Source organism: Sarcophilus harrisii, chromosome 6 (assembly GCF_902635505.1).
Source record: "Sarcophilus harrisii chromosome 6, mSarHar1.11, whole genome shotgun sequence".
Taxonomy (NCBI): Eukaryota; Metazoa; Chordata; class Mammalia; order Dasyuromorphia; family Dasyuridae; genus Sarcophilus; species Sarcophilus harrisii.
Window position 1 is genome coordinate 198,074,818 of NC_045431.1, and position 13,458 is coordinate 198,088,275.

Consider the following 13,458-nt stretch of genomic DNA (forward strand, 5'->3'; position numbering starts at 1 on the left):
AATTCCCTCAGATATGATAAGTTTCCTTAGCCTCTTTGTGGGATGTGGTTTCCCTCTTTTATCCCTCCTTCCACCTTATTCTGCCATCATCCCTTTTCCATATCTACTTCCCTTTTTTATGTTATATCAGTACTATCAAATTTTACATGTATTTTTTTTGTATATCCACAACAGAAATACAATTCTCAAGAGTTATTTTACCTTTTCTGCATCTCTTGAGTTCTATTCTTGGAGATCAAATTTTTTGTTTAATTCTGGTTTTTTCTTCAGAAACAAATGGAATTCATTTGTTTCATTAAATGTCCATCTTCTTCCCTGGAAGAAAATGCTCAGCTTAGCTGGGTAGTTTATTCTTGGCTGCATCCCAAGTTCTTGTGCCTTTCGGAATATCATATTCCAGGCCCTTCTTTCCTTTAATGTAGAGGCAGCAGATCCTGGGTGATCCTTGTTGTGGCACCTCGGTATTTAAATGGTTTTGGCTGCTTGTAAAATTTTTCCTTTATCTGATAGTTCTGAAATTTTGCCACAATATTCCTTGGTGTTTTATTTTAGGGTTTCTTTCAGAAGGTGTTCGATGAATTCTTTCAATGCCTATTTTACCTTCTGATTCTATTACATCTGGGCAGTTCTCTTTGATGATTTCTTGTAAAATAGTATCTAGGCTCTTTTTTCATCATAGTTTTGGAAAGTCCAATAATCCTCAGATTATCTCTCCTAGATCTATTTTCCAAGTCTGTCATTTTAGCAAGTAGATAATTCATGGTTTTTCCAGTTTGTCATTTTTTGGTTTTGCTTGACTGATTCTTGCTGTCTCAATGCATCATTAGTTTCAATTTGTTCAGTTCTAATTTTTAAAGAATTATTTTCTTCATTAGCTTTTTTACTTCTTTCTGTATATGTCAATTGAGTTTTGAATGTATTGTTTTGGTCTGTGGAATTTTTTCCATTTCACTAATTTTTTTTAGTGAATTATTTTCTTTTCAATTCACCGATCCTACTTTCTTGCGTGTTCTTTGTCTTTTCAATTCACGGATCCTACTTTCTAGTGAATTCTTTATTTTTCAATTCACAATTCTTACTTTCCTGTGATTTTTTATTTTTCCAATTCACCAATTTGCACTTCCTGGGAATTTTTAACTTTTCCAATTCAGTATTTCAGGAAGTTGTTGCTCTCTTGTAAAGGCTTCTCTTTCCTTTCCCCATTTATCTTCTAACTCTCTTTTGAGACTTTTAATGGTCTCTTCTGTGAGAGCATTATGTAAGGAGGACAGTCTGATGCATTTTGCTGTTTGAGGTCTCTTCAGGTTTGCTGACCTGCTCTTTTTCTGCATAGAAGCTGTCGATTGTTCTTTTCATCTTTTATTCATGTTTTAAAGCCTTTAGGGTAGGTCTCCTAGGCAAGGGGTTACCAGCTTCCTCTGCAGAGCAGGGAAAGATTCAAGCGATTTCCGGCTCCGAGGTATGGGAGTGCTCTGGGTGAGAGTTTTCCCTTCCCCCAACAGGAAGTGGATTCAGCACTGGCCGAGCTATCAAACGGCTTAGTAGGGCTGAGTGGATTATCGATTGCCCTAGGCTAGAGACTAAGTGGTGAAAGTGTCACTGCCCCAGGCGGAGCCTCTTGTGGGACTGTGAGTATTAGCAGCTGAGGCAGACGCATAGAACGCCGGAACTCTGCCCCAGTGTCTCTGCCCAATGCAAATCAGCCCTGGAAAAGCTCTATGGCCCAAGCCAGAGCTCCCCACTGTGCAGATTGGAGGCTAACCGGGCTCGTCCTCCTGCCGTGCAGGATCACACTGCCCCAAGGAAAAGCCCTTACTGCAGGGTTGGGGCTGCAGGCTTGTGCTGAGATCTGTGCTTTCACCCTCGTTTGAGACTCTCCTCGGAACCTAATTTCTCTCCCGTCTGCCGATCTCCCCCTGGCCCCGTAACTCAACCTTTTTGGCGAGACTGCAGATTTTCTTTTGGCAGGTGAGTTGTTCTACTTCTTATCTTTCCGAATTGTAGCAGTCAAGACTATTTTGAGGCTCGATATAATATTGGTAACGAGGGTAAGAGAAGAGCTTAGAAAGTCGCGTGTGTCTTCTCCGCCATCTTGGGGTTTGTTTTTTAAAGAGAAAGGTTTGACTCTCATTTACATGGACCAATCACTGAATGTCTCTGAGGTTCGTTTGGCTCATCTGTAAAATGGAATTAACAATCCTTTCATTCCCCCATTTAACAAAACATATTTAAGGAAAAGTGATGTTCTTGCTATTCCTATTGAGAAGTCTGTTTATGATTCAGAAAGTGGAAGTTTATTGGTCTGATCTGTAATTGCTCTGGATGGGAACTTCCAGTGTGGAAACTCTCTTCATTTAATACAGATTAGCAACCCATCTATAACTTTCAGAGAATTGTTTTAGGGGCATTGAGAGGTTAAGTCCATAGTCACAGAGCCAAAATGCATTGGAAGCAGAATTGTAAGAGGACCATTCCCTCTCCATAGATTCTAGCCATTTTAGCTGTGGCTCCCTTGGATAAGGACTAATTGTAGAACTTCTTTGGTGACCACACAGCTGGGTTTTTTTTTTTTTAAATCTTGGATTAATGGGAGTTTAATTTTTGCATATGTGTTATCCAACATTAGCCTTTTTATCTAGTGGTGTCCAGGGACTTATTTCCAATTATCCTCAGACCCTGAGTGGTTTTAAGTGTTGGGACAGCTCAGGAAGCACAAGAGTGATAGCTGTATAAGATTGAGTCTAAGACTTTCCTAGTGACTCCCCTCTCTTGGGTAAATAGATTCTGGTCTCTTCTCTGGTGATATTCTTTTACCCTTTTATGTTTGATTTTAAATAGGTCTATATAGTCCTGAGATAGGATTAAAGCAGTGCTGGGAGCATCCCACACTGAGGAGGGAGAGTTTGCTCAGAAAAAAGCCTGCTTCCATCAGCTCCTCACAGCAGCCTAGCCTCCAGTCTCCTACTGTGGAAAGCATGACTTACAATAACTCTAAGAAGGAAGAACTCTAATGAATAATGTGAGCATAAAGGTTTAGGACCGAGGTAGTACTAATCACACACACACACACACACACACACACACACACACACACACAACTCTCCCCAAGGGTTTATTCCAGGAATTTATGTAACAGAAGCCTTGTGCAAGGCTTTCAAGGAATCTCTAAGTTTATGGAAACATTAGGGAAGGGATGGCTTGCCTGTAACCAATCACTGTCTTACTGAGTGCCTGCTTTGTGCCTAGCAAAGTCTTCAGCCTTATGAGAATTTTAAGGGAAGGTAAAGTCAATATCCTAGGGAGTTTTATTATTTGTTTGTAAAAACAAAACTTAAAAGAGAGATATAAGAGGATGTATAATTTAGTTTTATAGTATGTGGCATAGAAAATGTGCTGTAAGTGCTAAAGGGCCTGGGGCAGGCAGGACTCTGAAGAAGGTGAGAGAAAGATGAGATGAAGAATCTTTGTTGTATGGAGTAGTTGAGGAAAGATTTGTAGAAAGGTGGCATTTATTCCTTGCAAAACATATAAAGCATTTATTAAGGTCTTGCTATGTGCCATTCATTGTGCTAAGCATTGAGAATACAAATGCAAGCAAATAAAGCTTTCAGGGGCTTATTCTAGTGAGGGAAGATAAAAATAGTTTGGAGTTTGTGAGAGAGTTCTCAATGTGCTTCCAAGAGGCGGTGCAAGGGTCACTTCTTGAGGTCATCTACAGTTTTCTATAACACTCCCAAAAAAGGTTCCTTTAGACCAATGAACAAACTCTTATAGAAAGGGAGGTAGCATATTGACTTAGAAAACTATAAATTAACATTATGTTGTATTGTGTTTTTATTTATTTTTTTAAAAATATATCTCAATTATATTTTAATATAGTTTGAGCCTCACTGGGAGCTTGGTCTGTGAACCATGAGTTTGACACCATTGTTCTAGATTCTGCTGAAAGATTTTTTTAAGGAAAATTGTTCCATTTTTGGATAGCTAACTAAAAAAATTTTGTTACATTGAGTTCTGCAACTTCCTTCAGTTTTGCATTTTGGGGCCAAATAAAACATGGTCTAATTCTTACCTTCCCCCAATCCTCAATGCACCCTTCTGATACGTCAAAACTTTTCACATCTTTACTCCCCACCCCAACCCTTCAAATTTTCTCTTCTCCAGGTTATCTATTAACTTTTCCTTCAATTATTCCTCATAAGGAAGGACATGATATTAAGGCCCTTTGCCATATGATTGCCCACTTTAATTATAAAGTTTAATGCTATGTGACTATAATACCCTGGGGTCAAGTCAGTAGGCATTTATTAAGATCCTTATTATGTGCCAGGCATTATACTAAACATTGATGATACAAATAAAGACAAAAAACAGTCCCTGTCCCAGAAGCTTACAATCTAAAGGATATAATATATATCCAATATAAAGACAGCCATGTACAAACAAGATATATAAAGGATAAATTGGAAGTCATCTCAGGTAATCACTGTGGTTCATGTAGCATTTTCCCCAACATTTTTCCCAATGCAAATTTTCCTGTTTCCTTTTTTCTATTTAGTGCTAATGGGGTTAATATTGGCCATTATGGAATGTCATTGGGAATAATGTACATGTCTCTAGTAGGAATGGGATTTTTTTTATCCCACTTCCCTAATATTTTTCTGTTCTTTAGATCACAGTCACTGAAGAGTGGCCAGTATCCTAATATAACTTGCAATCATTGCTTGCCTTCCCTCTGCCACTTATCTCCTAGTAATCATCTACTGCTCTGCTTACCCTTTGTCTTTTCTAAAAAGAAGGGAGATCAGGGAGTCAGCAATTATTTACTGCTAGATAATAATTATAGTAATAGCACTAATCTCTTACATTGTGGTTTCTGAACTTTAAACAGCAACACCCTCTGCCTTAAAAAAAAAAAAACTCACCCTTTTCCGTAAGTAAATCTATGCAATTTCCTTAATGTGTAATTAATTTAAATAAAATTAAGAATTTTTCAGCTTTAATAACAAATTTTAAATATACAATAAAGATAAAATAACATATATACATAGCTATTCATTTGACAAAAATCTTTTATATTTTTCACATTTGTAAAAACAATCAAAATAGTAATTATTTTATACGATTAATAAGAAAGATGAGCTTAGGGTATTTTTTTTTAGCAAAGAATTTCTTAATATATGATGTCATTGATAATATTCTCATTGTATGCTTTATTAAATTATTCCAATAACTGAGAATGATCTCAGAAGGTGAAATGGCAATAGTTTTCCATCCTACTGTTTAGACTCCAGTTAGATTAGAATCACTTCAGAGGCTGTGACACATCCATTTAACCTTCAATCATGCAACCTGTCCATGGTGCTGAAGACCTTCCCCACACTTTTAGGATGCTGGTAAAAGTCAATTGTTGGTAGACAATTCACTGAAGCCTTCCATAGTTATATTTCATGGAGCCCCAACAGCTGCTCTCTGAAATGCCATATCTTTGTGTTTTATTGGGGTTTGTAGCATTTGTTGCTCTTCTTTCTAGAGAAAGTTATTTCCACATATTCTCTTATTCACAGATATGTTTTCCTAACATTCCCCTTGAGTGGTTTGGAGAGAGATCTTTCCACTCCTTTCAGCTCATCATTTGGAGAAAGCTCATTGATAGTTTCTTGTCTTATATCTGTAGCCCTTAGACACTTGCATTTTTGTCAATGGAATGTTCAGTTTGTCAGTGCAGCAAGGGAAATTTTAAAAAACAACAACAGCAAAAACCTTCCACCTAGGATGGTCAGGACTGCCTGTCGGGCCATCAAATGATTCCTTTGCTTTGAAGGAAGAAGATTATGTGACCATGCTTCTATCTAAGCAAGAGAATCTGTCTTTTCATTAATCAGTCACCAAACATTTGTTGTTGATTGACAATTGCCAGGCGCTCTACTAGGCCCCAGAAATATAAAAATAAAAATTGAATAATCCTTTCTCTTAAAGAGTTTATATTCTGTTCGAAGAGACAACATAATTTATTGATTAACAAACATTTATTAAGTGTTGACTATATGCTAGGGCCTGTCTCATGTACTAGAGACTTAAAAAAAGTAAAGAGAAACAGTTCCTGCCCTCAAGGAGCTTGCATTATTTTGAGAGATGGCATCAATCAGTTAGCATTTATTAAGTGCCTATTGTATATTAGGTACTGTGGTAAGCATGCCTGTAATCCCTGTCTCTGAGGGAAGTTGAGGATGGTGAATTGCTTAAACTCCAGAGTAGGGCTAAAGTCCCATTGGGTTTCTGCACTAAGTCTGGCACAATATGGTGAGGACCCAGAAGTGAGAGCGGAAGGTGGGAGGAAACCAAGGCCACTCAAGGAGGGTTGGAAAAATTATATGGGTTAAAGTTTCTTTGTTGATCATTTTTGGAAATGGACCAATGAATGGCGAGTGCCTTTCTAGTCTAGAAAAGATAGGGAGGCCTAGTCTTCAAAAATAAATAAACATAAATAATTTTTAAAAATTAAGAAAAATTGTTAGTGGTACAGATGTTATATTTTAATTCAGTATAAAAAAACATTCTTACAATCAACTCAGAAAATAGTAAGTTCTTCTTTCGGGATGTCTTCAAATGAAAATTGAGGGTTAATTTGGAGATATTTTTTTTTTTTTTTTTTCATTTTTCCCCCATCTTTATTTTTTTTATTTTATTTTATTTTTTTTATTTAATAGCCTTTAATTTACAGGATATATATACATGGGTAACTTTACAGCATTAACAATTGCCAAACCTCTTGCTCCAATTTTTCACCTCTTACCCCCCCCCCCACCTCCCCTAAATGGCAGGATGACCAGTAGATGTTAAATATATTAAAATATAACTTAGATACACAATAAGTATACATGACCAAAACATTATTTTGCTGTACAAAAAGAATCAGACTCTGAATTATTGTACAATTAGCTTGTGAAGGAAATCAAAAATGCAGGTGTGCATAAATATAGGGATTGGGAATTCAATGTAATGGTTTTTAGTCATCTCCCAGAGTTCTTTTTCTGGGCATAGCTAGTTCAGTTCATTACTGCTCCATTAGAAATGATTTGGTTGATCTCGTTGCTGAGGATGGCCTGATCCATCAGAACTGGTCATCATCTAGTATTGTTGTTGAAGTATATAATGATCTCCTGGTCCTGCTCATTTCACTCAGCATCAGTTCGTGTAAGTCTCTCCAGGCCTTTCTGAAATCATCCTGTTGGTCATTTCTTACAGAACAGTAATATTCCATAATTTTCATATACCACAATTTATTCAGCCATTCTCCAACTGATGGACATCCATTCAGTTTCCAGTTTCTAGCCACTACAAAAAGGGCTGCCACAAACATTCGTGCACATACAGGTCCCTTTCCCTTCTTTATAATCTCTTTGGGATATAATCCCAGTAGTAACACTGCTGGATCAAAGGGTATGCACAGTTTGATAACTTTTTGAGCATAGTTCCAAACTACTCTCCAAAATGGTTGGATTCGTTCACAACTCCACCAACAATGCATCAATGTCCCAGTTTTCCCGCATCCCCTCCAACAATCATCATTATTTTTTCCTGTCATCTTAGCCAATCTGACAGGTGTGTAGTGGTATCTTAGAGTTGTCTTAATTTGCATTTCTCTGATTAATAATGACTTGGAGCATCTTTTCATATGACTAGAAATAGTTTCAATTTCTTCATCTGAGAATTGTCTGTTCATATCCTTTGACCATTTTTCAATTGGAGAATGGCTTGATTTTTTATAAATTAGAGTTAATTCTCTATATATTTTGGAAATGAGGCCTTTATCACAACCTTTGACTGTAAAAATATTTTCCCAGTTTATTGCTTCCCTTCTAATCTTGTCTGCATTAGTTTTGTTTGTACAAAAACTTTTCAGTTTGGTATAATCGAAATTTTCTATTTTGTGATCAGTAATGATCTCTAGTTCTGCTTTGGTCATAAAGACCTTCCCCTTCCACAGGTCTGAGAGGTAAACTATCCTATGTTCCTCTAATTTATTAATAATTTCATTCTTTATGCCTAGGTCATGAACCCATTTTGACCTTATCTTGGTGTACGGCGTTAAGTATGGATCAATGCCTAGTTTCTGCCATATTAGTTTCCAATTTTCCCAGCAATTTTTATCAAACAGAGTTCTTATCCCAAAAGCTGGGATCTTTGGGTTTGTCAAAGACTAGGTTGCTATATTTGTTGACTGTTTTATCCCTTGAACCTAATCTATTCCACTGATCAACTAATCAATTTGGAGATATTTTAAAGAGAATTCCTGTTAAAGCATAAGTCAGAATAAATTATTTCTGAGGTTGTTGCATCTCAAATACTATCTAATATATAGTTTATATAGATACATGTGCAGATAGATGAATATTAACTCTGTCAATTGTTATTGTTGTTATAAACATTCTTCTGAAATTCTGTGATTCCATGCAACTCAAGTCAAAAGGCAAGCCCTTTCTTTTTCTGGGCCTCAGTTTCTTCATCTATACAAACGCATTTAGGTCATTTAAATCCTTTAACTTTCAGCAAGATGAATTTGAAATTTGCTGCTTGCTCATTGAGTTATAAATGGACCCTTTCTTTCAGTGTAGGACAGGTAAAAGTGATCAAGTCACATTTCTGTGATTAGGGGTAATATCAACTACCTGAATCTTTAGTTTCCTGGGCCAGCCAATAATTGAGGATGGTCTCAGTTTCTTTTATTGTTGTTGTTGTTGTTGGCAATTGGGGTTAAGGGACTTGCTTAGGGTCACATAAGTAATAAGTATCTGAGGTTAGTTTTGAACTGATCTTCCTAACTCCAGGGCCAGTGTTTTATTCATTGCATCATCTAGCTGCCTCTCTCAATAGCATTTTTTAAAATTAATTAAAGCTTTTTATTTACAAAACATACATGTGGGTAATTTTTCAACATTGACCCTTGCAAAACCTTCTGTTCTAAATTTTCCCCTCCTTCCCCCACCCTTTTCCTAAATGACAGGTAGTCCAATATATTAAATATGTTTTAAAAAATGTTAAATCCAATATATGTGTACATATTTATACAGTTATCTTGCTGCACAAGAAAAATCAGATCAAGAAGGAAGAAAAAAAAGAAAACAAAATGCAAACAAACAGCCAGAGAGAGTAAGAATGCTATGTTGCAGTCCACACTCAGTTCCCACTGTTCTCTCTCTGGGTATAGATGGCTCTCTTCATCACTGAGCAAGAGGAACTGCTTTGAATCGTCTCATTGTTGAAGAGAGCCACGTCCATCAGAATTGATCGTCATTTAGTCTTGTTGTTCACAATATCATTTAAGGAAAAATTATCCTAACTTGCATGGAGGGGAAAGTATTAAACTATTGCTCCCATATTAAGTCTTACCTGGTTATATATACTACTGACTTGATTACATTTGTAAATAGATGTTACATATAATAGTTTATATTAATATGTAACTTGTAGATATAACACAACACTATATTATATAACATATATGTATATTTAATGTATACATATTGTATACATAATACATAGTATATACATATTATTATATAATATTGTTATTATATTAATATATTTATATATAATAGCTGTGGTGGGGACTCCACTACTTGAGATGGTGGTACCTTTTCTTCTATTTAAGGTAACAGAAACTATTAATACAATCTTAATAGGGTACAATTTTTCTTCCTTTTGCAGAAGTGAACTGGGCTCTCTATTGCCTGAAGCTCTCTTTCCCCTTTATCTTTCCCCCTTCCTATCCACCTCCTGATGTTTTCACAGATAATGAATTTTTTCTCTCTAAGCTGCTGAGACAAACATGGCGTGCCCGATCCCAGGGACTTGGCTTTTACCAGCTCATTTCCTAACTCATCTTTAAATTGCTTCCTTTGTAGATGACCCGGGACACTCTCAAGGACAGAAGTCTGAAGCCTGTGAAAGTAGCTGAGAGTGATATTGATGTGAGTCACTGGCCACCTTTCCCCCTTGTCTCCTCCCTCCATTTTTCCTTACCCCAATTCTCCAAGACTTAGTAGAAAACTGGAAAAGGTCACTGTGAGATTGGGTGGGTTCTGGGGAACTTGAGAATAGGAAAATTTCATTCTTTCAATAATGTGTAATTCCAAACTCTTCACACATTAGCAGACAGTTCTTTAGGAATTCCTGGAGCTATAAAAATTCATCCCCTAAATAGCCCATTGCTCCCAGGATGGTCATCACCAGCTCTTTTCCAGTATATAAAGTCATACTGAACCTTTGAGAGCTAAACCCAAGGTCATCCCAGGGCCAGGATGAGGCATTAGGGCAGACAGAGGGAGCATCATAAACAGGTTTTTATGTTATGTCATATCTGATATTTCTTTATTTGCAGGTAAAATTAAGCATCCTATGTGAACAAGACAGGGTCCTGCAGGACTTAGAAGATAAGATAAGGGCCCTCAAGGAGAACAAGGTAATAGTTTAAGAGATATATTTATATCTATTTATATATAAATATACATATATAAATTTTTATTTATTTATATTTATCTATAAATGTATATATAAATATAAAACAATATATAGATATACAGATAGAAATATACATATTTCTATCTATATATCTCTCTTTTTTTAAATGAAAGTGGACATTCTGTTGTTTTTAATCTCATTTTTCCTGAAACAAAAACCTGAGCAGGGTCTCTTTAAAATATGTTGCCACAAGTGACAAGAAATAGTCTTCCTGAGAGATTTATTGGGTGATTTGTGGGAATTTAGAGGGTGACCTCAAGTTTTTCTCTGGGCTGGCTAGAAGTCTTATCTAAGGAGAAGGTCTTAAACTTGCCTGAAGTCCTTGTTCCTGGGGAGACTGAGGCTGGTGGATTGTTTAGGTACCAGTGTGGTAGAACCTCCCAGAAATTGTGCTTCACTGGCAGACCCTTTGAGAGTATGGGATCACCTCTGCTAGGTAAGGGATTGGAAGAAGTCAGTGGAGTTATTGTGTTATTCCATAGTTTCCAGCCAAAAGACAAGTGCTTTTGTGTGTGTGTGTTTCTTTTTTGAGACACCTAGCAGGTGTAGTAGAGAGATTAGGGAACTTGGACCTGAATTTAAATCCAGGTTCTTGCAAATTCCTTATCTTCTCTCAGTCTCAGTTCCTCATTTGCAAAAAGGGATTAATAAAAGCACCTACCAGGGCAGCTAGGTGGCTCAGTGGGTAGAGCACCAGCCCTGAAGTCAGGAGGACCTGAGTTCAAATCTGGTCTCAGACACTTAACCCTTCCTGGCTGTGTGACCCTGGGCAAGTCACTTAACCCCAATTGCCTCAGTAAAATTAATTAATTAATTAATTAAAAATTAAAAAATAAAAGCACCTCCTTCAAAGAATTATTAGGCTCAAATGAGATGACATGTAAAATGCTTTGCAATCTTAAAATGATAAACAGATACTAATTATCTCCTCTCACTACTATTACTCTACCATCACCACCACCACTACCTCTAGAAGATATTAGGGATGAACCTGGGAGTCTGTTATCTTGTTTCTTCCATCACAGAAATAGGGCACCTGCATTTCTAAAGGTACTCGTGCAGAGGTTGGCTAAACACTGTCAGAAGTAAAAGAGACCAAGACTTCCTAATTAGAGTCCTTGTACAGGTTTCAGGAGAGTTGGGGGATCTATGAAATTGAATAGAAGAAAAAAAATTAATATCTTTATTTTCACCAACCTGCACCTGAAATTTAGCATTTCTTTCCATTGTGAATGTGGGCATCAAATATCGTTCTGAAAAGGAGTCCATAAACATCACCATGCTGGCCAGAAAGTCCATGGTATACAAGTGATCATGGACCCATTCTGCCCAAGGATGCTTGAGCTGAGGGAGAGTTAGTTCGGAGGACTCCGCCACTCAAATTCCAGTAACAACTTGATTCCCTCCTCTTACAGGACCAGCTGGAATCAGTCCTGGAGGTTTTGCACAGACAGATGGAGCAATACAAAGACCAGCCCCAGCATTCGGAAAAGATTTCTTACCAACAAAGGCTTTTGCAGGAAGACCTCGTTCACATACGGGCAGAGATATCCAAGCTTTCAACAGTATGTATGGTTTAGAGGGAACATAGGGAGTAGTAACTGGGGGAAAGGACAGGGCTCTCTACACCTGGACAACTCACGCTTCATGTTATTTGGGGAGGGGACCGCTTTTCAAAACCCACAAGGGTGAAGGGTTCTGCTAGGAGTGCTGATGGCACATGGGGTGGTGGTTCCCATTCTAAAATTCAGGAGCCCCTGGGAGCCACTCTTTGTCTGCTTTGGAAGTGCTGGGTATAATTCTTTTCATTTCTTTGTTATATCAACTCTCCTATCCCAGTCTCTTCCCTAGTCTGTTCCTTGCTCTTTTTTTGTGGCGAATGCGGCTCTGATATTACTCCCCCCACCCCCATTTTAGGATGGAGGAGGGGGAAATTGGGGGTTGTATAAAATAGTGACAGAATTTGGGAGCAGATGGGATTGTGGGGCAATACCAGCCATGATTGTTGTGTGAAGTTTTGGGAGGAGCTCTTTGACAAAGCCCTGGGTGCTAGGAAAGCCAGGTTCTGTCTGAGAGCTAAACCCAGGACAGGGAAACTGGGGGTTTGTCCTAGAGTGCTGAATTTAGAGGAGTTGATAGCATTTTGGCTTCCCCAACTCCTCCACTCTCTAGCGACCTCCCCAGGAGCCTCAGGCAGATTTCCTGGGCTCTCTGTCTCCCAACAGGAGGATGGTGGTCATCCCTTCCTTTACAACCCAGAGCACTTTTAAATGCTTCTCGCCTTGGATGTGGCTTGTGGTACAACTGTTTTTTTTTTTTTTTTTAAATCATGACTAGGGGGAGAGGGGAATGGCATTTTTAGGAAGGGGAAGCTCATAATTTCCTGAAGGAAAACATTAAAGGAGGAGTTTACAGTTGTGATGACTTTATCATAGCCAACAGAGGGGCCATTTTTGTTCATAAACTACTTGGTGTAGGGGATGGGGATACCAAGTAATTTTTTTAATTACTTAGATTTAATACTTTTAGGGGTATCTGTATATAAATATGTATGTATAGGCACATATATTACTATGATATATAAATACTATATATAGTATCATGAATATTCTATATAGTACTTGTATGTAAAATTGAGTACTATATATAGTATTGTGTATATTCTATATATTTATATATATGCAAGTATTGTATTATAAAGTATTCATTTCATATATATCAATACTATATTATTATATATACTATGTTATGTATATATGTATATATTATTTAAACACTGAAAACGTGTAATTACTCTCCACATATATTGTTATATATATTATATAGTTACATATACTATATTATATATATATATATATATATATTTATATATATATATATATATATATATATATATATATACAGTACTTAAACACTGAAAACAATTTTGTTGAC

At 37.0% G+C, this 13,458-nt stretch overlaps 1 protein-coding gene across 11 annotated transcripts in view; it reads left to right on the forward strand.

Moving 5' to 3' along the window:
• PLEKHA7 (pleckstrin homology domain containing A7) overlaps positions 1 to 13,458 on the forward strand; it is a 251,076-nt gene that overhangs the window by 210,424 nt on the left and 27,194 nt on the right. For all 11 annotated transcript variants that reach the window (XM_031942079.1, XM_031942084.1, XM_031942089.1 and 8 more), the window contains 3 exons: positions 9,909 to 9,974; positions 10,385 to 10,465; positions 11,940 to 12,089. In XM_031942079.1, the coding sequence (XP_031797939.1) occupies positions 9,909 to 9,974; positions 10,385 to 10,465; positions 11,940 to 12,089 (297 nt within the window). The remainder of the gene's footprint in view (positions 1 to 9,908; positions 9,975 to 10,384; positions 10,466 to 11,939; positions 12,090 to 13,458) is intronic.